The sequence below is a fragment of the Lytechinus pictus genome, chromosome 18 (assembly GCF_037042905.1).
Source record: "Lytechinus pictus isolate F3 Inbred chromosome 18, Lp3.0, whole genome shotgun sequence".
Taxonomy (NCBI): Eukaryota; Metazoa; Echinodermata; class Echinoidea; order Temnopleuroida; family Toxopneustidae; genus Lytechinus; species Lytechinus pictus.
In genome coordinates this window covers 11791477-11814927 of record NC_087262.1, presented here as the reverse complement: position 1 = coordinate 11814927, position 23451 = coordinate 11791477, and the positions used below count along the sequence as shown (strand labels likewise).

At 37.7% G+C, this 23451-nt stretch overlaps 1 protein-coding gene across 1 annotated transcript; it reads left to right on the top strand.

Annotated features, from left to right (window-relative positions):
* Positions 1 to 305: 305 nt before the first annotated feature.
* On the top strand, positions 306 to 19241 carry LOC129281528 (set1/Ash2 histone methyltransferase complex subunit ASH2-like). The gene is made up of 15 exons (XM_064112743.1): positions 306 to 371; positions 1357 to 1759; positions 2379 to 2596; positions 3400 to 3492; positions 3995 to 4083; positions 5258 to 5445; positions 6406 to 6498; positions 8783 to 8882; positions 9593 to 9692; positions 10134 to 10345; positions 11644 to 11811; positions 13797 to 13990; positions 15261 to 15353; positions 15848 to 15946; positions 16435 to 19241. The coding sequence occupies exons 1-15, from the start codon at positions 352 to 354 to the stop codon at positions 16612 to 16614; spliced, it is 2250 nt and encodes a 749-aa protein (XP_063968813.1). The 5' UTR covers positions 306 to 351; the 3' UTR covers positions 16615 to 19241.
* The last annotated feature ends 4210 nt before the right edge of the window (positions 19242 to 23451 follow it).

Sequence of the window (23451 nt, the reverse complement as noted above, 5' to 3'; positions counted from 1 at the left end):
AAAGGGAAACATCCTGGGGAAACAGGGCTGCCCCTGGACAACAAACGCTCGCGAGACACGTTTGAGCCATAGAGATACATGTATACATCTCTATGGTTTGAGCTCCGACCACTGGCTCCGACAGGTACGTGCTAGTCACTGATCAGTGGTGCCAGTGCAGTACGTGGAAATAAAACTTAAGCTTGTTATTTTGTCAGGTTTTAATTACAAAAAAAAACATATAAAAATATTTTTTTAGTTATATTAATTCGATATCAAATAAAAATTTATAAATCACATTTATAAATAAGTATTTATAATTAAAGAAAATGAATAAAGTAATAGACAGTGAAAGAGGCTCTCTTGAATGCCATGGCGGAAAACAAAGAAAGGTTTGTAAATGATTTGTCTTATTTTCGAAATTTCTTTGCTACTATGTGAATATTATTTTTGAGCTGACAATTAAGAGTAAATCAGTATACGATTTCGGATGACATATTTTCAATAATTTAATACCAGATGCATAATAATAGCTGACAAAAAAAATGTGTCAACATTTTCTCAGTCCGACCTGTGTTAAAATATGTTTGTCCTAATCCGAGTGCTGGGAAATTTGCGGGATGCGGGACGGCTGAGTATACTATTATTACTAATACTAACCTCGCATGTTGTGTGAGTGGGCTGAGCTGTGCCTGTGATTGTGTGAATCAATGTTTGGGCTGTGAGTTTATTCAGGTCTTTACACATGTTACACTAACCCTTTTTTAAATTATAAATAATCATTGTAATAATAATTATTTAGGCCTTATCGTGAAATTTGTCACCTCTCTTGTCGTGTGTGCGATCGTTGTGTACAAAGTCAATGGGAGTGGAAAGATGTCAGCTGACGAAATAAACGGCAATGAATGGACTGGTGACATAAACCACGATAATGCCATTATTTATGATATTTATTATCAAGTTTTAAATTGTATTATTTGTTAGGCCCCCTAAATAATAATTTTTATCTAGGCCTATAAATTGTTCTTCAAAACTGCATTTTCTAACACACACACACACACACAACATAATTCATGAGAGCCATTTTTCAATTTTAATGAAACATTTTGAAGATGCCAGAGCCTGTCGGACCTGTAAATCTGGCTATTTCTGAAAAGTTAATGGCCCAACATCGATTTCTACCGGTCTGGGACTGTCGGACCGGTGCCAGTGTCGTGCACTGGTTTATTTATTATGTGGATGGACTTATCTTCAGGTTTTTCTTGAGAAGTGTGGTTATAAAAATGTTGAGACTTTACTCTCTGCATCTTGCTCAGTAATAAAGCTTTAATGTTCTTATGTTTCAGTTTGCATCTTTTTCTTTGTTTTAACTATTAGTGATTCGGTGCCAGATGCACCAGTTGCATCGCCAGGGCAGCAACCTCAGTCTGAGGAAAAAATGGAAAAGCCAGATGGTTCTAAAGAACCTGCAGCTGCTTCGAAAGAATCTACACCTGCTGTAGCAGAGACAGAGAGTGAACCAATGGAGACAGAGACAGAAGTCAAGGAAGAGGCTGAGGAGAAACCTCCTGAAGAAACTCCCAATAAAGATGAGAAGGAGGAGCAAGGGGCTGTACCGTCTGACCAGCCAAAGGAACCGAGTGAGGGAGAAGGGTCGGCAGTAACAGCACCACCAGAACTGCAAACACCACAAGTAGCTGAAGGAGATATGAAGGGTGCAGAGGCAGATACTCCTGCAGAACCAATGGAGGTCACGGAGAGTGAGGCTGTGGAGGTCCAGGTTAGTTTCATAGACTGAGGAAATATTATTGGTTCTACACAAAGAGTTGAGCTGTGAATAAGGCATCACCACCTGTGCATGTTTGTGCTTGACCATGACTGTATGCCCCACTTAAATCTTAGTGAAACATCCCCAAGAATTGGCTTGTGATTCAATATTTAATTTGATGGAGTAGTCGTCCATCCCTGGTGTGTGTTTCATAAAGCTGTTCGTAAAGTTAGGTACAACTTTACGCATGACTGGAAAATGTTCTTAGGTCATAAATCAATTATATCTAGGGATATCATGTAGCGTAAGAAAGGATCACCAGTCGTGCGTAAAGTCATTCGTATCTTACAAATAGCTTTATAAAACACCCACAGACTCTACCTTTTGACCCTCTTTCTCTTTCTGCATCTCCTTTTCTCTTTCTCATTTTTCCTTGTCTCCATCTCCTTTTCTCTCCATCTTCATCATTCTCTTTTCCCCATCAACCCCCCCTCTTTCTCCCTCCTCTTCCCCTTTTCTCCCTAAAAGTTTCCCTTCTCTCAGCACCTCCTCCTCATTCCCCTACTTTTCTCTCATTATAGCAATTACTATAATTGACAGTGTTATTATTTTCATTATCATTATTGTGAAGGAGACAGTAGAGACAAGTGTCTTGGAAACAACAACAACAACATTGACAGCAGCGGACGTGGAGCCATCACCTGTGCAGGAGGAACAGTCTGTGGTTGAGGATGTTATGATGGAGGTGGAGAACAAGGAGAACATCTCGGATAATGTCACAGTCTCCTCCCAGGACAGCGGGGATAAGACATACACCGAGAAGCTGGAGCCCTCTGGAGATTGCTATTGGTATGTATTCAATGTTTATGAGTGTGATCGTTCCGAATATTACACAAGGGTGTGAGTTGAAAGAAACTATTCAACATCGCAAAGTGGAGTTGTAATATTTTAATGGTCACACAAATGACAATGCATTTAATATTTGTTATACAACACATGATATAGTCTCACTAGACCAAAATGACCAAAATAGATCAAACGTTTGGCCTATGGAGAAATAGGACTAGATCTAGTAGAAGTATAGATCTACTCTGGCCTAACTTTAATGGTACGCATGTTCATTGAGTTTTTTATATATTGCTTGAGCATGCAATAGGCTGTCGTGTATTGCGTGTTACAGCTGATTCTTCTGAATGTCATGTGATGCACATTCATCCAATCAGATGTCGAGGATCTGTGTGTTGTATGATACATTCTAAACATTTTAACCTGCTTTAAAAACCACCTGTACCAAAAGATCAACTGTCTATAAAAAACACTCATTTGGTTTCCTGTGAATAGAATTTCCAATTGGTCTCCAGTGCTGTATTTGGTGGTCTCCGGAGACAATCCATAATGTTTTGGAAATTTCAAGAATCTGAAGAGAAAGTGTGTGTTATGAAAAATAATAGGCCTACATCACTACATGAAAAGTTGGTAAATGAACATTTACACAAATATTCATGCATTGATGCAGGGCTACAGAAGGTCACTATTTAACTGTTCAACTAGTGAATTAGTGTATTTTTAATAGACTTCGAACATGGACCACCCAGTTCCAGTAGGCAAGAGGTTAACTTTTTTTTTTTCAAATTGTATTTTTTCATCCTCAGTGGCGAAGGGAGAAGTTATGAAGACGTTGAACTCCAGTGTAACCAATGCTTTAAATGGTTTCACAAGGCTTGCATCAAGACCGTCAGTGTTGCGTAAGTGTTTCATCTCTTTCATGTTAACAATTGCATTCCATAGTAGTAATTTATTATTTCTTCATAAGGGCTATTCTTTTTTTTTAAGATAAAGTAATTTCTATAAATTACATCTTTTTTGAAGACCAACTGACTCTCTTGGTTCATTACATAGAACCTGTCAACTGTCCCTTTTTTATCAGTTCACTTTCATAGGTAAAAAGGAATTTGGCTTGCAGATATGGAGTTATATTGACTAAATTTCTCTTTTTTTCTGAAGCCCAAACCTATTTTTTAAAAGCATTACGAAGAACTCTGATTGATGGCTTGTTGCTTTTGAGCTTGGTCCTCATATTTTATTTTTATGATTAACTTATATAACTCTTGACTTGCCAGATGAATTGCAGCTTTATGAGATTATGCATATTACTTGGTGCTACTAAGTTTAACATCAGCATGGTTACGAGTTTGAAAATTGGATTGAGTTTGAATGACGTATTTGTGACTTTTCAATTATTTGCAGGAACACTGTTCCCTTTATGACTACCTACACATTCTGTTGCAAGAATTGCAATGTCAGCAAACTGGAAACTTTCAGTAGAAAAGTTGCAAGTAAGTACAATTATTGCCAAACAAATATTGATCTAAAAAAACAAAACAATAAAGCTGAGGCATATTCAAGACCACAGTAGAAGCCAAACAGCAATACAATTTACGCTAGGGCTGAGTCATCCCAGGTTTTTTTGACCGGTGACCTCTCAGGATTTTTTTGGCAAAGACTGGTTGACAATTAAAATAAAGAAATACATTCGAAATCCATTGTCACCTGAGAGAGGCCATGAATATCAACCCTTTTAAGGCCTATATTTCTTTATCTAAATCTATATATAAAAACTTTTACATGATACTATGTTTCCAAACCTAGTAGAGCTATGAAAGTAATAGTACTGAGTAGGGTTTTCCAATATTCTTGCTTGAATTTATTGGCCCTGATGTTACTATTTTGTTCGTGGCTCTTAATATCTCCACTGCAGAATTGCAGTGGAGTAAAGTGGAAATTACAAACAGAAGACTTGTGAACAGTGTGGCATCTATTTAAAGAAAAGTTGTGTGTGTTGCATTGCCACTTGCACACTCAGTTCTGTGCACTATTTGTATATAAATGTCACAACCTTGCTTAACCTTGAGGAATATCTGTAAATTTTGCATTCTTATAATTCCTTTCTTAGACTTCAAGGAGCTTTGCCAGTGTGTTCTTACCAATCTGCAGTCCAAGCATTCAAAAGAAACTGATCTGGGGACCATTGCATAAAAGTTACTTTTATGGTAACTTTGCCATCCAATTGTTACTTCAATGAAATCCTTGATGTTGATTGGCTGTTGAGCCTTGTAACCATGGTAGATAACCATTGGATGACATAGTCACCGTAAAAGTACCTTTTATGCGATGGCCCTCAGATAGTGACAGAGTTAGAGAACATGGAAATTGAGCTGTAAAACCTTTTAAAGACACATGATAAGTGTTTCTATATTATAAAACAAATAATGCACTGGCTCTGTTGTGGGTAAAAAGCAGTGTAAGCTTAGTTTCTTCAGATGGTGCACAATGGGTTATTTCTTGCGCAATAAAAGCTCATGCACATACAGCAGTCCTATCTAAAGATCTTACGTGCTCTGCATTTCCACTCACGCACTTAGTTCTGTGCATTATTTGTATTATTATTGTGATATCGTGCAACCCTGATGTATAACTGTAATTTCGCATTCTTAAAAATTCCATTCTTAGACTTCAAGGAGCTTTGCCAGTGTGCCCTTGCCAATCTCCAGGCTAAGCACAAGTCATTGGACCCTCCCAAGACCATGTTCTCGAAAGAAACTGATCTGATTCCGTTTATCGATACCCACTGGGAACAACTCACGCCCATGCCCCGACGAACCACCATCACCTGGCACGGCACGATCGTCAAAGCTATGGTAACAATCTCCGAAATTGATAACCGGTAGATAGTATGAATAAAATTTGGTCCGATGTGTACTTAATGTTCTTTAAGGTCACATACAAGATTTATTAATTTAGGGTGATATGGTAGCATAAAAAAGATGGAAGAAGGGGAAATGGTGTATATTTCCCCCCAAAATTTTCAACTCCTTATTGAAGAGTATGTAAAAGCAGTTAAGTCTTTACATTTGTAGCCTGTTGTGATTTTATCAATGATTCCAGAAATGTTATACATTTATTTTGATATTGCTTATTAATCCATTCCCTACTGGAACCGGATGGTCATATGCAAAGCCTATGAGAGTTGGCAAAGGGTCAATGCATTGCCTCCTGAAAGCAGGTGGCCCTTTGCAAAGCCTATAGGAGTTATAGAATTCAGTAGTCAACAGGTTAACTATTATTCGTGATGGATCCAGTGACCAGGGTAATAATAATTGTAAAGCACTTAGATACACAAAGTATGAAGGTTTATTATCAATTGGTCTATTTCCAATTTGTCCCATTACCAACTTGCCTACTATCATTTGGTCTACCATCAGTTAGTCTAATTGCCATTTCATCCACTCACCAATTTGTCTAATAACCAGTTGGTCCAAAATCCATTTAGTCCATATAACATTTGGTCTACCGGTAATTGGAATGAGTGTTAATGAGGTGAAATGAAAGAAAATTAAATGGGTATTAGACCAAATGGTTATAAGACGAAATGGTCATAGACGAATTGGTGATTAGACTAGACAAAGTGATGATTGGACCAAATAGTTATAGGACCAAATGGTTGTTAGACGAAATGTTCATAGAGGGAATGGCATTAGACTAAGTGAAGTTAGACCGTGTGATAAGTGGATGAGTTGGCCATTGGCGATTCGCGATTATGAAGCGCTATATAAATGTAACTATTATCATTTATTTAATTTCTGAATGTTCCATGACAGATGAAAGACGATGACGTCTTCATCTGCAAGGAAAAGCCTGACGACCCTGCCGCTTCTGACGCAGAGTATCCTATCTTTGGACTCCTTGAACAGGTCAGAGTTCATTTTCATCTACATGTATTGAAAATATGAGAGAACAATTCTAAATTCTGTTGACTGTTGAGTGTTTTGATGGTGCGCTTATTACTGAAAAGTATTTTTATGAATACTTTCTCCACTTTCTAGTGTACGATTCTGAACTGAGCTGGGAAATTAAATGAAGTTTTTTTTAGTTTAACCAAGTATTGGTGATTTATACTCAATGTTGTGATCATGTGAGGTCTTACAGAGGCCCAAATCTCTTTCTACCCGACTTCCAATTTGTCTAACTTCCAAGTTCTTAAGCAAAAAAAATGAGCTCATGACCTTTAATATTTTTTGGCATATTTGGCCTCCTTATGGACTTAATTAACTGGTGAAAATTTGGTGAAAATTACATTTCCTTCATATTAAATGTGGAGCGTTCTTAAAGGTGTGCATAGGAAAGAAAACAATTTAGCATTCTGTATGTGAATCTATGGGAGTTTTGGGTAAACTATTGATTTTATGTTTTAAAAGGATTTTGGAAAGATAACATTGTATACTAAATCTAATCCACTATCCACTTTCTATATATGTATTTTTTTTTCCCCCTCAGCTCTTTTAGATTAGTTATATTATAGTTTCTTCCTCTACATTCCTCCCATATCTCTTACAGGCTCAGCTCCAATTTTCGCTTTCCACATTTAGGCGATGTAATATATCTATATATATATTTTTTTTAAACATACTTTTTCTCCACTCACCTCTTTTGGACTTACTATATATTTATTTTGTTTAGTTACATGTATGCTGTAGTTTCTTCATATACATTCCCCCTCTCTCATACAACCTCGGCTTCTATATTTACTCTACCCTTTTAGGCCATATGCTTCTCCCTTTTCATATATACATGTCTTGTTTCTACTACATGTATATAGCATTATGTTTTTTCCCCTCACCCCTAGCGGATTTACAATACTAGTTACACTATATTTATATATATATATATGTGTATTTTTTTATTTTTTTTGCTTTTTCATTTATACTTATATGTCTTTTGCACATTATCAATTGTTCCCCTTTCTTTCCCCTTTTCCCCACTCCTATGCACCAGTTTATTATGCCTTTTTTTGTAACGTGTTTGACCCACCTCTCACTAATTCTTTTTTAATTCATCTCTTCCTCACACCCCCTATCACTGTTTTGTTCCAGATCCTGTTTGATGTTGCCTGCCCAATTGTCTTAATCCCTCACAGCTTAAGGTCTTTTACTGGCCTTACTTACACTGACTTCCCTTTGTGTCTGCCTACTGCTTCGCTTTCATCCCCTTCTCTAACCTGATTGGTCATCACAACTCTCTAATGCCCTTTTTGTCTCCTTGTTTCTAGAGTTGCTGTTGCATGTCTATGGTCTATATTATGTTTGTTCCACTTTATATGTTTGTCATTTTGCCTCCGACGAAGATTCTGCTAGGATCGAAAGCTTAGGCCCCTTTTGACTCTCTAAATCTAATAATAATAATAACGGTATATTTACCCAGGGTAGCCACTTCAGTTCGGAAAACTGTTCTCCCAGTGGGCCCTGCTATTATTATTACCCGGCTAAGCTAGGCTACCTATTCAGGTGCACACAGCTTTTTGAGGAATTACTTCCTGCCGGTACCCATTTACCTCACCTGGGTCAAGTGCAGCACACTATGGATGTATTCCTTGCTGAAGGAAATTACGCCATGGCTGGGATTTGAACCCACGACCTCTGTTCCAAAAGTCCGGAGACTAATCTAAGGAGGATGAAATATGGCAAAAAGAAGCTGCTGAAAACTGCTTATCTAAAAAAAGAGAGCCAATGGAGTAAATTAGAAAGTCAAAAGGGGCCTAAGCTTTCGATCCTAACAGAATCTTCGTCGGAGGCAAAATGACAAACATATAAAGTGGAACAACCATAATATAGACCATAGACAAGCTACAGCAACACTAGAAACAAGGAGACAAAAGGGGCATTAATGAGTAGAGAAGACCAATCAGGTTAGTGAAGGGGATGAAAGAAAAGGAGTAGGCAGACACAAAGGGAAGTTAGTGTAAGTAAGGCCAGTAAAAGACCTCAAGCCAAGAGGGATTAAGATAATGAGGCAGGCAACATCAAACAGGATCGGGAACAAAACAGTGATAGAGGGTATGAGGAAGAGATGAATAACAAGAATGGGGAACAACTGATAATGTGCAAAATACATAAGTGACGAAATATGGCATTTTATGTGTGAATCTATTTGAGTTTCCAGTAAATTCTGATTCTGTCTGATTTGATTTTTTTTTTCTAGGATCTTTCAAAGATAACACCCAACTCAGAATCGAAGTTAGGATCCAGTCTTAAAATGGAATCACAGAAACTCAGCTCATCTCTTTCTAGTTCTCTCAATGGTGAGTAATTTAATGTCTTTGTGGTAATGATCTTTAACACATAATATGAATTCATGATCCCAATTTTTAGGAAATTCCATGGAATTGTAAGAATACCTTTTTTTATGAAATCTTTGAAATTGAGTTTACTTTTTAGCTTCCAATCTGGGCATTCGAATTGGAATGGAATTGCTTTATTGATTTGATGGGTTGAAAATTTTTCTCTATTTTTCTATGATTATTTGATTTATATGATATTGTATTGATTTATGAAAATGATGCTTATGAATATTTACACTATTTGAATGTGGTAAAGTCAATTGTTTATCCTTCTACCAAAAAAAAAAGAATAAATAATTACCCAGAGGTTCAACAGACACACAAAATCTAGTCTGGATCACCAAACCCCAAAACTCTACCATATCGGTTTATATAATTACTGTGTCGGATTGTTTTACTTACCAATTGCTGTAAATGATTGATGTGAACAGTCTCTTTGGAATGATGTGTACAAACAAACAAACAAAAGTCTGTTTTCCCGTCTTGCAACTTTTTTATGAACCGGATGAACCGAAGCAGGCTTTGATTGTATTCAATGTGCAGTAGCCTTTAGGCCCTTGCTAGGGTAGGAGGATTAATGACCAATAAAGTGCAAGATTTCTTTTCTACTAATTCAGTTTTGCGACAAGAAGTTGAAAGAATATTGCTCCTTGTTTTGAATTGTTTTTCAGGTAATTCCAATCTTGTGTCTTCTCAGAGGATAAGCAGGAGTGCGAAGAGGAAAGGATTCGATAGCAACCAGGGAGTAACATCGAGTAAAAGGACAAGAAGGTACGTCTGTTTGGCATTGTAGCATGCAGCTGTGATCCAAGCTACCGGGGGGGGGGGGGGGGGGTTACGAATAGATGCAGATGTTTAAGGATTGAGCCCAGGTTATGTCTTTTGGATGGTGACGTTAAAGGTTGGCCTTGGGTGTAAATAATCATATCTGATTGATACAAATCTGTAAAAATTGAATTACTCAGATACATGTAGTTCCTGAATGTGACACGCAGTATCTTTCTCATGAAGTTGAAACATGTCTGAGAAATAAACTGATCCATGTGTTTATGATTATTGCCATCATCATTTTCTTCTTTATCATCATCATCATCACACCATCACCACCACCATCATCAACATCATCATCATTACCATCACCACCACCATCATCATCATCATAACCATCACTACCAAATGAGCCCTAATCCACACTTATTCCTCCATTTCCAGTGAAGTGCCTGCCTCCCAAAAGTTGCCAGCCCACGGCTACCCGTTGGAGCACCCGTTCAACAAGGATGGCTACCGGTATGTCCTGACGGAGCCCGACCCTCACGCCCCTAGCAGTGCCTTCGAGGAAGATCAGTGGATAGGCAAACCCATCCCAGCGCATCTCTACCGTATGGCTCTCAGCAAGGATGTTCTCTTGGCTCTTCACGACAGGGGTAAGCAGAGGTCCCACCTCTTCACTTTGTTTGCAGTATTGTTTACCATTTCTGTATGAAAATAGTGCAGCTTTCATAGCATTCTGGCATATTACTAATCGTTGACTGCTCAAATCATCATTATGCAGTGAGGTATAGTTTATCACAACTGTGACCTACATATTTACATGCGTCACTCACAAGACAAACATTATACAGGGATTGGCCATATTTATGCAAACTATGATATATCAGATATATTTTTATACGTAATATTTTTCTTCATGAATGAAATAATAATAATATAGGGTATTTATATTGCGCACATATCCACCTTGTTAGGTGCTCAAGGCGCTCCTATATTACCCGGCTAAGCTAGGCGTTCATAGCGCACACAGCTTTTTAAGGAATTACTTCCTACCGGTACCCATTTACCTCACCTGGGTTGAGTGCAGCACACTGTGGATCAGTTTCTTGCTGGAAATTACGCCATGGCTGGGATTCGAACCCACGACCCTCTGTTTCAAAGTCCGAAGACTAATCCACTGGGCCACAACGCTCCGCAAATGTGTTTGCATCTGACATGGACATGCATTGTGAAGGCTTATTTTTCAAACGTATCCTTATTGTTGCCCTCCTTTTCTTGTTATACCAATGTATACTAATGTGCAAGTTGATAATGTGTTCATTAATTATCAAGAACAAACTAATTTGAATTGCATGGCACAAGTGCACCAAGTAGGAATTGCGAGACCCCCCACTCTACTGACTAATGTTATCACAATACCAACTAAACTGTCATGTTATACAAACATACCATGACGCTCAATAGTACCCTTTTCACCTATTGATGTTCCTGAGTGTGAATAGGTTGAGCTTGTTCGGAGAATGAGTTTATATCCCTTCCACCTGCATCATTCATCATCACATCAAATGAGAAATAAAGTTCATAAATTATGAAAAATTCCATCTAACTTTTCGGATATGCTTATCACCTGGCAGGAAGCCCCTGGGCTAGGTGCACTCAGTGAGATGCGCACATGCATGCATCTTGAGCTCGGTGGGTGTGCATATGGGGGGGGAGGGGGTCGGAAAAACGGATAGTTCACTTTGTCCCTAAGGACAAAATTGAATATGTGTGACATCAGCAAACAAAACAAACTATTTCGTAGGAAACGTTTTTTTCACAGTAAAACTATTTTTCTCCTTGTGTACACTCTTAATGCAATAATCTTAAGACAAGGTATATACATGTAATAAGAAACTTTTCTAGTTGTCCAGGATTTTTAAGTTTTTATATTATTTTATTCCTTTTCCAGCACCACAATTGAAGATTTCTGAGGATCGTCTCACTGTCACCGGGGACAGAGGATACTGCATGGTGAGATCAACCCATGGCATCAAGAGAGGATCGTGGTATTTTGAGGTCACGGTGGATCAGATGCCGGAGGGTAGTGCTACAAGATTCGGATGGTCTCAACCATTAGGTAAGCAGGTCTGATGATCTTCATGTGAAAAATATATTTCCGTACTGTAAGATCATATTTCATAGTGAGGGCGATCCATAGAATCAAGCAAGGATCATGGTACTTGAGGTAACAGTAGATAAGATCCCAGAGGGTAGGGCTACAAGATTAGGTGAGCAGGTGTGATGATCTTCATGTGAAAGACCTTATCCTATATTGTAAGATGGCATTTCGTAGTGAGGGCAACCCATGGTATCGTGCAAGGGTCATTGTAACTCGAGGTCACAGCAGACCTTTTTTTTTTTAGTTTTTTAGTTCTAAGTATCATATAAATGCAATATATCTTTATCATTGATAGAAGTTTTATCCGTTCAGTATTTCAAATAACTGTATTTTGTTTTCTATCATTTACCGATTAATATACTTTTTTGGGGTGACCCTACTTAACAAGCACATTGCTTTCATGGGCATCCAATTTTCCTGATCTATATATTAACATATAACGAACTGCTGTGTATTTTTTTTTTTAAAGTATGTATATGATACGTCATATGTATAATGTCTCATTTTTTACACTTTGTAATGTTTGTTTGTATATTCTTGACTTTGTATATTTTTTAATGGAAAATAAATGAAATCAAATCAAAAAAAAAAAAAAGATTAGGATGGTCTCGAGCATTAGGTAAGCAGGTGTAAAGATTTTAAAGGTCAAGTCCACCTCAGAAAAATGTTGATTTGAATCAATAGAGAAAAATCAGACAAGCACAATGCTGAAAATTTCATCAAAATCGGGTGTAAAATAAGAAAGTTATGACATTTCAAAGTTTCGCTTATTTTTAACAAAATATTTATATGAACGAGCCAGTTACATCCAAATGAGAGAGTTGATGATGTCACTCACTCACTATTTCTTTTGTTTTTTATTGTTTGAATTATACAATATTTCAATTTTTACGAATTTGATGATTAGGACCTCCTTGCCTGAAGCACAAAATGTTAAAATAATGGAATTCCACGTGTTCAGGGAGGAATGAAACTTCATTTCACATGACAATGACGAGAAAATCAAAATATTTCATATTTCATATAATAAAATACAAAAGAAATAGTGAGTGAGTGATGTCATCAGTTCCCTCATTTGCATACCGACCGAGATGTGCATATAACTGTTTTGTGAAATGAAGCGAAACTTTAAAATGTCATAACTTTCTTAGTTTACATCCGATTTTGATGAAATTTTCAGTGTTATGCTTGTTGAATTTTTCTCTTTTTATTCAAATCAAGTTTTTGTTGGGGTAGACTTGTCCTTTAATGTGAAAGACTTTATCTTTACTGTAAGAGTTAGAATTGGCTTGAATGTACCCAGAGCCACCAGGGCCTAATTAAAGGTATTGTTTAACTTTGTGAGCAGCCGCTAAAAAAAATTCTCAAACCAAGATGAAACATGTGTACAAGTGCATGTATTAAAACTAATAAACCCTGAAAACAACCATTATTGAGAATGAAAAGCTAAAACTACAAGGCAAACCCCGATTTTGTAAATAGGCGTCTTATAGACGCCTAAATAGTACACATTTTTGAAGCACTAAATAATTATTTTCGAACGCAATTTTTTCTGGGCTTTATTTTTGTAACATATCACAGACACAGGTGACAAGTGTGACCTTCTAGCTCAGATTTTTTAAAAGTCAAACCAATGTTAACCAATCACTTTAACTCGTTTATTATTGGGCACTACATATGTACATGAATAATGATATTCTTGATGTGCTTCCGTGCAGTGTACAAATTAAATTATCTCAAATTATGAATCAAAATCATATTATTCCATTCAAATTATGATACATTGCATCAGTAGATATATATTACAAGGTAGATTACAAGAAATCATATTCATCTGATATATATGATTATTATTTTGAAACAGATAATAGGTTTTTAGGACAAATTTTAATGAATGGAATGGACATTACATGTACCTTTTGAAATTGATTCTTATCGTTTAGGTAACTTGCAAGCTCCTCTTGGCTACGACAAATTCTCCTACTCTTGGAGGAGTAGGAAGGGGACAAAGTTCCATGAAAGCCGAGGCAAGCACTACAGCGATGGTTACGGAGAGGGCGATACATTAGGTTTCTTTATTCAGCTACCAGAGAAGACGGAGAAAGATGAAATCATCCCTCCGACCTACAAAGACAGGGTAAGTTGATAAGAACAGCATTTTGGTCTAATGGCTCTAAATCTTGCCTGTTAACCAGCGAATTGTAGGTTTGAATCCCAGCAATGACATTATTTTACTTCAGTAAAAACTTCAGATGTGGTAAATTGGTAATTGGCAGGAACATTTTTTCCTTCAAATTCTTGTGCATAGAGTACCACATATATACATCAAGGTGAACAAACCCTTTTAAGTATAATAATGATGGATGCCTTTTGCAAATCCGAGCCACTTCTTTATATTATGTTCATATTTCTATTAAATATCTCTACTTTGGGGACAGAAATTTGTCATTTCAACCTGTGTGTTCCTATTTCAGTGAAAACTAACTTTTCTGCAGAGCTACGAAGTCTCACGCATTGTGCGTGAGACTCACGCATCCAGGGTCCGTCTCACGATCTCACGCATGGCACCCATTTTTCTCACGCATCGAGACCGGACAGAAAAAAAGAGAGAAAAAGTAGCATTATTCGCTATATTATATGTACTGGCCGACCGCCTTCGCACGCCGTCGCGTCTACCCCGGCACGTGAGACGAATCGAGAGTGCAGTCAGCGCACAGCTAGTATGTGATACGATTAATCGCGTGCGTGCATCGCATGGTTTTGTAGTATGGATCGATATCATGATGAAGCCCATATCTCGCGCGCGCGCCTTTTCGAAACGTACAAGTGTAAGTACTAGCCACGCGCGCGCAGAGACGCCGAGTCATGAAAATCTCACGTATAACGTTTTTTTGAACGTGGCATCTCTGTTTTCTGTAGCATTGAATAGGAAATTAAAGAATGATCATGTTACTGGAAATTTTTTAGTGTTTGTTCCTCTTTCTTGGCTGCCAGGGCTGGCAGCTACGGTTTCTTGTAGGTGGAATTATCAATCTCAAGTTAAAGTTGATATTTTTTTAAAGCCTCTTTATTATCTATTGTCCACGGCGAACTGCATTTGCACATTAATGTAGTCAGAAAGAAGAGGATCAAGGGTATTTGAATTCCAGTTCATCGTGATTTAGCCGTGAACCAGAATAGCCTGGTGGTTAAGTCGCTGCCCGGAAAGCAGTAGATGGCAGGTTCTAATCCCTTGGTTCCAATTTTTTCTGACTTATAATTTTCATTACAGACCGAGCATGCGATGTTAATCACATAGGAGTAATGCCGAAAATTTGTTTACAAATTATATTTTCCTCCTATTAAAGCCTCTTTATTCACTAAAGTTGATATTGTTTTTAATTTTGCTTATCTTTGTTTTTGTTCAGGCCCTGATTAAATTCAAGAGTCATCTGTATTTTGAGGAGAAAGACCAGACGTCCGAGGCGGAGAAAGCTCTCGTACCTACGACAGGCACAAAGGTAGGAATAGTAATGATAATGATCACAATTTTAGGTCAAAAAATTGATTGAAACTCATGCTTTTCATCGCAAATTGGCACTTTCATTGACGGTCTGCTTCTTGCATCAACAAATATAAATTGATTTGGTTTAGTTAAAATTGTAAAACTTGTAAATTTGCAATTGATTGCAAATATCTTCTTGCAACATCCCCTTTGTTGACTTGTGGATTTTCACTGTAATTAGTTGTTACTTTATCTAAGGTAATTTGCTATAATTTGTATGACATATTTTAGGTATAATGTTTAGGTGTAATGTATAATTTAGATAAGGTTTTTTTAATGTATAATTTGTGTAAATCAGTAATATAATTTTTGTACAGCGCATAGAGAGTCTTTCACTATCATGTGCTATATAAATTTCAATTATTATTATTGTCTTAGGGGATTGAGAGGCATAAAATATATAGATGTCAGAATGTAAAACAATGTTTATTTTTGTATGTCTTTCTGCAGATCATCTTCTTTAAGAATGGGGAGAGCCAAGGTGTAGCGTATCAGAACGTTTATGAAGGAATTTATCATCCAGCAGTCTCTCTATATAAACAGAGCACTGTAAGTATAGCTATTCACTTCAACCTTGGGGGGGGGGGGTAATCTTCAGATCTTAGCTGTGAAAGGTCTGAACAACAAGAAACTTTTCAGACGTTTATCTGTGTATTAAGAGTGTATCTAATTTTATACCTCTACCCATTGTAGCTGGTGCAGGAGGCACTATGTTTTTCGGTGTCCGTCCGTTTGTTTTGTTTTGTTCTCATGATAAATAAAGAGCCATTTGACAAATCAAGTTGGTTGTAGTAATCATGAAGGGAGTGACAACGATCTGATTAGTTTTGGGGTAAGGAGGTCAAAGGTTACAGGTCAGTATTGGAAAATTTGAGAAGTTATTTGGGTCTCCCAGAAATCTATCTACTTTCTTTTATTGAATTATGCAAATTAATGCATGTAATTCTTTATATCAATTTGCTCAAATTAGGTGTCTTAGTGGAAAGCATTTCAAACATTGTGGTGTATGATAAGATGAATTCATTATTCTCTTTCAGGTCACTGTGAATTTTGGGCCTGATTTCAAGTACCCACCCAAGTCCATCCCAGATCATCGACCTATCAGCGATTTGGCCTATCTATCGGCTGTGGAACAGACGATATCGGACATTCTGTTCATAGTGGAACACGAAAAGGACTATGAATTGGCTGCACGAGGCGTACTCATCGACATTTAACCCAATCGTTGCCGGAACATGGTTTTTCACGTGTCAAGCCTTTAGGAAAAATAGGATTCAGCTGTCAGCAGGTTATTTCAACAACTACCAGGCATTGAATGTGTAATGTCAGGATAGGACTGGGAAGGATGTACAGAACTCATCATGTGATTGCCCGACATTGCATTCAACTGTAAGAGTGCATCTGATAACAGGGAGCATGTCATCAACATTTTGTATGACAAGTTGTCTGATCTGACATCTTGCCTTGAATTTGATTGGCTGAGAAGCACTGTTACCATGGTAACCAACTGTCCGATAAAACTGGAATTGTCGGATAAAACGTCCAACAAGTCCTTTCTTGAAACACTGTCATAGCTCTAGGTGCACCCTTGTGCAATTAATATGCTCAAATTTCCACTTATGAGCATTTACTGAATAGATGTTTCATCTATCTTGCTATGCCTGAATGCTACACAAAATGTAGTTTGGTTTCTTTGCTATGCCATATAATATAATTTGGAAATTTATTTAACTGAATTACTGTGGATCTTAGCTTACAGCTGATATAGGTTTCAGAAGTAGGACGAGATGAAATAATATAAGCTAAGGTTTCTTCCAACCATTTTGTTGTTCCTAATCAGTGGCCTGTATCATAAACACTTACAATTATGGTAACTTTTCCATTATTGTAATTATCTTGGAAATTTTGATTGGCTGCTGAGCCCTGTAACCATTGGTAGATACCATAGTTGGAACTCTTTATGAAACACGCCCCAGATTATATTTCATTTTAATCAGGGCCTTGTTGCATAAAAGTTACCATTTTGGTCACTTTGCCATCCAGTGGTGACTTGCAAGGAATCCTTGATTCTGATTGGCTGTTAATCAGTGTTACCCTGGTAGTTACCATTGGGTGGCAAAGTTATCATAATAGTAACTTTTATGCAACAGGGCCCAGAACATACTTCCAAGTTCTTCCGCATAGTCATTTGTGTTTCAGTTTGTCAATATTTTCTACTCCTTATCAGTTATATTTCGAATGGAGGATTGAGCTCAATCATGCCTTAAATTAATGCTGTGAAACTCTGGATAGCCCAAAACACCTTACTGTTATATTAATGACTTTGATAAGATGTTTTTCAGCTATCACAAATAACATGAATTGAATAACATGTTAGTTGTTACCAAGTCAAGTTCAAAGGTCATATGGTATAAGAAAACACTTTACAAAAAACAATTGTTATAGAAATGTCATTTTATTGACATCACTGTGATCCATACTCTAGTCAGCAATCAGATTCCAAAGTTATGGTTAAAGCAGTACATGATATGGGTCATGATGTTGACACTTTGCATTTGGAGACAACCTAGTTGAAAACTATACACAATTTGAAGTCATTTTCTTATGTTGTCGAAATTCATTCAAGTGTTGTTGATCAGAGGCTATTTTAATTTACCCCATGAGAAAAAAAATGTTTTTAAGTAGGCAGAGATTTGCCTACGTTACATGTATGAACTTATATAAGCAGCTTTTGAAAACACCATCTTGGTGTGTTTCATTCACTTAGTGGAGGGATATGAATAACATGATTACAGAGCCTAATAGAAGTTGCCAAATGTTCATTGCCGACAATTCCAATGATCGCTGATGAGGTAAAAATATATCTAGCAGTGAGGTAATTACAATTTTTCGCAATGATTATTGTATAGCAGCCCTGGGCCCCGTCTTACAAAGAGTAACGATTGATCTGATCAACTCAACTTCTAAAGTATATGGAAATCCATCAATGTCATAATTTTTTCTTTCGGAAATTTGTACAATGTCCTTTGAAAACAAAGAGAAGCATACTGAATTGTCAAGAAAACAGTGAATGTATGAATATACGTCATGAATAGAAAATGTTGACGTTGCTAGCTCTCCGTAGTTGGAATTGATCAGATCAATCGTAACTCTTTGTAAGACAGGAGTCGAGGTGGGTGTTTCATAAAGCTGTTCATAAAGTTACTCATGACATTAGGTCCTAAATTAATTACTTATGGATATAGCACAAGAAAGAGTCACCAATAGTCGTGCGTAAAGTCATTCGTATCTTACAAACAGCTTTAAGAAACAGCCACCTTGGCCAGTAATACGTCCCTCGGCTTTATGACACAGACAAGCAACTAATCCTACTGTTGATTTGTATTTGCCCATATTTACAATCTTTTCATAAGGCCTCAATCTGGATAATCTCAAATTCAAGTTGATACAATTTATTTTTTATTTAATCATTCCTGTGGCTCTTCATAGTCGTTCATGGTCCGTAGCACAATGCTTTGCCATTGATTGTAGAATGAAGTCTTATGCTTTATCGCATCGATCACAATGAACTATTAATCATAGAAATCAATATGTGATGGAATCACCAAGCTCTTTGTAATGGGAGCCAGAACTGTAAGCAACTTTTGACCACCCCCCCCCCCACTTCTCGGTTCTATTCAGAATGGCCAACGTTTATCGATTTACTAGCTTCTCATACAGATGCAAAATTTTTGTATCAAACTGTGACCAAATGTACAGTTAATCATGCCCGTTCATTGTGGTTCTACTTTTGAAAAATGTGTAAATATTTTGATGTTTTGTAATAAAGCCTGATATAAAACTATTGCAGAAATTCAGTTTTGTATCATTTTGCCAGTTGTGCCCAGAACATATATACAAAACGACCACAATCCTTTTCAAAATGAAAGTTATAACTCTTCCTTCTGTGAATGTACTGCTCATAAGTACAAGGCTATGTATTTACCATATGCACATATTATAGTGAACATTTTTTTATAGGAAAGTAAAAACCAAGCCAGCTGAAAAGATGGTCCAACACTCCAGTAATTTTAGACAGCTTTTGATTTTTGGCCCAACTTTGGTACCAAATCTTTCTGTCATGCACTTGTGTAAAGAGGAGGGGTGTACCTGTTCTGCAAGAAGACTATTTTGCAAAATACCAATGTCGCATGAGTTTTTGTCAAAAATCTAACGCTGCCTACATACATGGCTATACATTTTCTATAGAAACTGTTAATTCCTATTACCCAGTTTTGCATCTTTAGTATTTGCTGATGACCTGCGTAGTATGTTGCCTTCTACTCAAGGGAACATTTTAGTTGAGTTTGAGAGAACCAAGTTATTTGAGAATTTCATTTTAGAGTTATTTTGATTAGATATCACACATTTCAAAATATATAGTTAAGGCAGCTCCGTTTTATAAAGTCTTACATCAATGCTGACTTTGCCATTGTAGTAACTACCATAGACATTTTGAATTTCATTTGACTGCTTGATATTTGCTTCAGAAGTAGGCACTTACTGGCGATTCATTCACTGATTCATCATTCTTGTTTGATCAGTGCAACTTCCTCAGACTTCAATTGTTCACTTTTACCCCAATGATGGGTTGGTGTGGAATTCACAACTATTCCTTCGCGCACCAGAGCGTCTTTGATATTCCTTGTCTCGTTCTTTGATATCTTAATGGCCAATCTGAGTTCTTGGAGCTCTGCTTTGATATCCTCAGTCACCAATCGCTTCACACGCTGGAGGGAAGAACTTACATAATCCAGCTTGGAGAGGGCCATCTCCAGGCGACGTTCACACTCGTTCAACCGTAGGATCGAATCGCGGATCTGATTATCGTGGCTCGCTGACATTCTGGAGAAAAACTCTAGGTTTCGCTCCATGATGGTCTGGACCTGGGTTTGATCCTTGACCGCCTTTGAGGTTTCTGAAGATCGTGTGCAGGCTTCCTTGGACACCTTTTCCAAAGTAGCCTGCTTTTGTCCCTGCTTCAGGAGCTCAAAAGCAGTGTCTTCAACATCTTCCTTGAGGTTCTTGAGCTGGTTACGTACCCGTTGAAGGACGACAGACAGTTCACGTACAGTTCTTGCAAGAGTGGGATCAGAATAAACCTGACAGGATTTATAGAACAAAAGTAAGATGTCAAGGAATTTTGATGACATTTTGCTGAATAAATTAGCAGTGTTTAATTAATGCTCTTTCTTGTAATTAACATTTATACCTAGTAACTAAGTTATTCTTTAAAAGAACCATCAGGTCAAATTTAATCATTGATCTGTGGCAGAAAATGTTGATAAATTTGTTTATGAAATATACATGACTGAAATGGTCAGTTAAATTTGAGGGAGAATATTACATAACATTTAGAAGCATTATTGATTTATAGAACAAAGGGAATTAAAAAATATAATAATAATATAAAAGTTTGTGTGACTGCCGAGGAGCTGGTTAAAATAATGTTGAAGTTTACATTATTTTCGTCTGACAATTATTGTGGCAACAGTTTTAATTTAAGCTTACGTAGTATGATCACTGATTGAAAACGGGCCTCCTATCAATGTTCATTTTTGCTCCGTACCTGGATCATTGCTGGACTGACAGTTTGAAAATTGCCTTCCTTTCCTTCCCCGCTGCCAGCTGGCTTTCTCTCGCTTCCTCTTCCCTCCCCATTCCCAGGGTTCCCAGCGTCTTGCTTCCGATTACCTCCCGCACCCCCTTTTCCAATCTGGTCGCCGGATACCCCTTTCTTCCCGCCAGCCGCGGACGAGGAATTCCCGGGGGAATTCCGTCCGTTCCCGTGGCAGTGATTCCGTCGTGAGCCACTGATGCCGAGTATGGAGGGAATGTTCGGGCGGTTGAGGAGCAGGACTAAAGGCCGATAGCGACCGATGAAGACCGGCTTCATGAGTGCGTTGATCAGGGACGATGCCGAGGTTGAATTGGGTTGGTAGCGGACGGAGCGAAGAAATCTGGAGCTGAGGAACATCTTTAGGCCAATGTGGTATGAAATTGAAGATGGGAAGGATCATGCGGTATTGTCCGAATGGAAGAGAAATAATCAGTTACATTTTATAGTGACTGATAATCTTCATTATCATCATTACCAACCAAATCTATTAAGTTCAACGCCAATTTTCATGAAGCAACGTATCCTTCTCATAAACATAGCCTAATGAATGAGCAGCTAGCAAAGGCATGATCATTACCACAAACTCTGTTATCGTCGTCTTTGTCCACCACCACCATCATTATAATCATCAGCATCAATGTGTCATCATCATTATTATCACCACCATCATCATCATATCAGCACCTTCACCGGCCCCACCATCATCATAATCGCCGCCATCATCATCTTCATCACCACCACTACCACCACCACATCAAATTCAGTATACCCAGTTGTTGTGTGTCCGGACGATCAATTTTAGAAAGTCATTTGGAAAAATTTACAAGCGAATTTTCATCAATTTTTAGTACAAAATGTTAGGAAATATTATAGAGAGCAAAATAGAAGATGGTTAAAACTAATGAATTTATATATTTAGTGTAATCCAAAGACGAAAAAGAAGGCTTAAAAAATATAAAGTGTCCGGACACCCGACCCCCCATCCTACTTATTATTGATACAGACAACTTCTCTCCCCCTCCGCAGATCTAAATCTAAATCTATTTCTAGATCAAGATCACATCACCAGAAATGATAGACAAGCGACTAGTCTATATCGTCTTCAATGAATACCAGCAATCATTAAACTCCAACCAAAGAAGAAGAGATCTGAATAGAACTGAGATCATACCTCTGGAAATCAAAGTTTTCCAAACCAAAGCAGAGTATTGCAGAGGATATGTCAATAAAATCAATAGACCCTTGTAGAAATTTTGAAAATATAATTTAGGGAAATAAAATTGCGCGCCCAAAATGCAAACACGTACGCGTTGATGAATTTGTTTTTGTTTTATTTGCCGCGGGGCGCGCAGGCTTGAGTACGGTACCTTTACTTTTCCCATGCCTTTTCATCAGAGTCAGACCTCGTCTCCCCGGCCTGTCTTCGTCTTCTTTTTCTTGGCTTCTTCTTCGTCTTCTTCTTCTTATTGGCTTCTTCTTCTTCTTGACTTCTACTTTTTCTTCTTCTTCTTCGTCTTCTTCTTCTTCTTCTTGACTTCTTCTTCTTCTTCTTCTTGACTTTTTCTTCTTCGTCTTCTTCTTCTTGGCTTCTTCGTCTTCTTCTTCTTGGCTTCTTCGTCTTCTTCTTCTTGGCTTTTTCTTCTTCTTCTTGGCTTCTTCGTCTTCTTCTTCTTGGCTTCTTCTTCTTCGTCTTCTTGGCTTCTTCGTCTTCTTCTTCTTGGCTTCGTCTTCTTCTTCTTCTTCTTCTTGGCTTTTTCTTCTTCTTCTTGGCTTCGTCTTCTTCGTCTTTTTCTTCTTGGCTTCTTCTTCTTCGTCTTCTTGGCTTCTTCGTCTTCGTCTTCTTGGCTTCTTCGTCTTCTTCTTCTTGGCTTCTTCTTCTTCGTCTTCTTCTTCTTGGCTTCTTCTTAATTGGCTTCTTCTTCTTGGCTTCTTCTTAATTGGCTTCTTCTTCTTGACTTCTTCTTCGTCTTCTTCTTCTTCGTCTTCTTCTTCTTGGCTTCTTCTTCGTCTTCTTCTTCTTGGCTTCTTCTTCTTCTTTGTCTTCTTCTTCTTGGCTTCCTCTTCTTTGCTTCTTCTTGACTTCTTCTCTTTCTTCTTCTTCTTCCTGGCTTCTTCTTCTTCTTGACTTCTTCGTCTTATTCTTCTTGGCTTCTTCTTCGTCTTCTTCTTCGTCTTCTTCTTCGTCTTCTTCTTCTCAGTGGCGTAGCTAGGATTTTTTTCCCGGGGGGCACTGGGGGGTCCTTGCTTTTTCAGGGGGGGGCACCGGCCATTTTTCCGGTGTGTGTGTATGTGTCAACAAGGGCGGATCCGACTTTCGCCAATAGGGGACGGGGCCCGAAATTATCTTCACCTATATCAGTCACTTCTTAGTTTTATTCTTATAAAACAACATAAA

Excerpts from the sequence above, each read along its gene's own strand:
- LOC129281528 (XM_064112743.1), top strand. The coding sequence starts at position 352 with ATGGCGGAAAACAAAGAAAG. Across the intron at positions 1,760-2,378 it reads GTGAGGCTGTGGAGGTCCAG|GAGACAGTAGAGACAAGTGT; the intron begins GTTAGTTTCATA and ends ATTATTGTGAAG. Across the intron at positions 9,693-10,133 it reads TCGAGTAAAAGGACAAGAAG|TGAAGTGCCTGCCTCCCAAA; the intron begins GTACGTCTGTTT and ends CTCCATTTCCAG.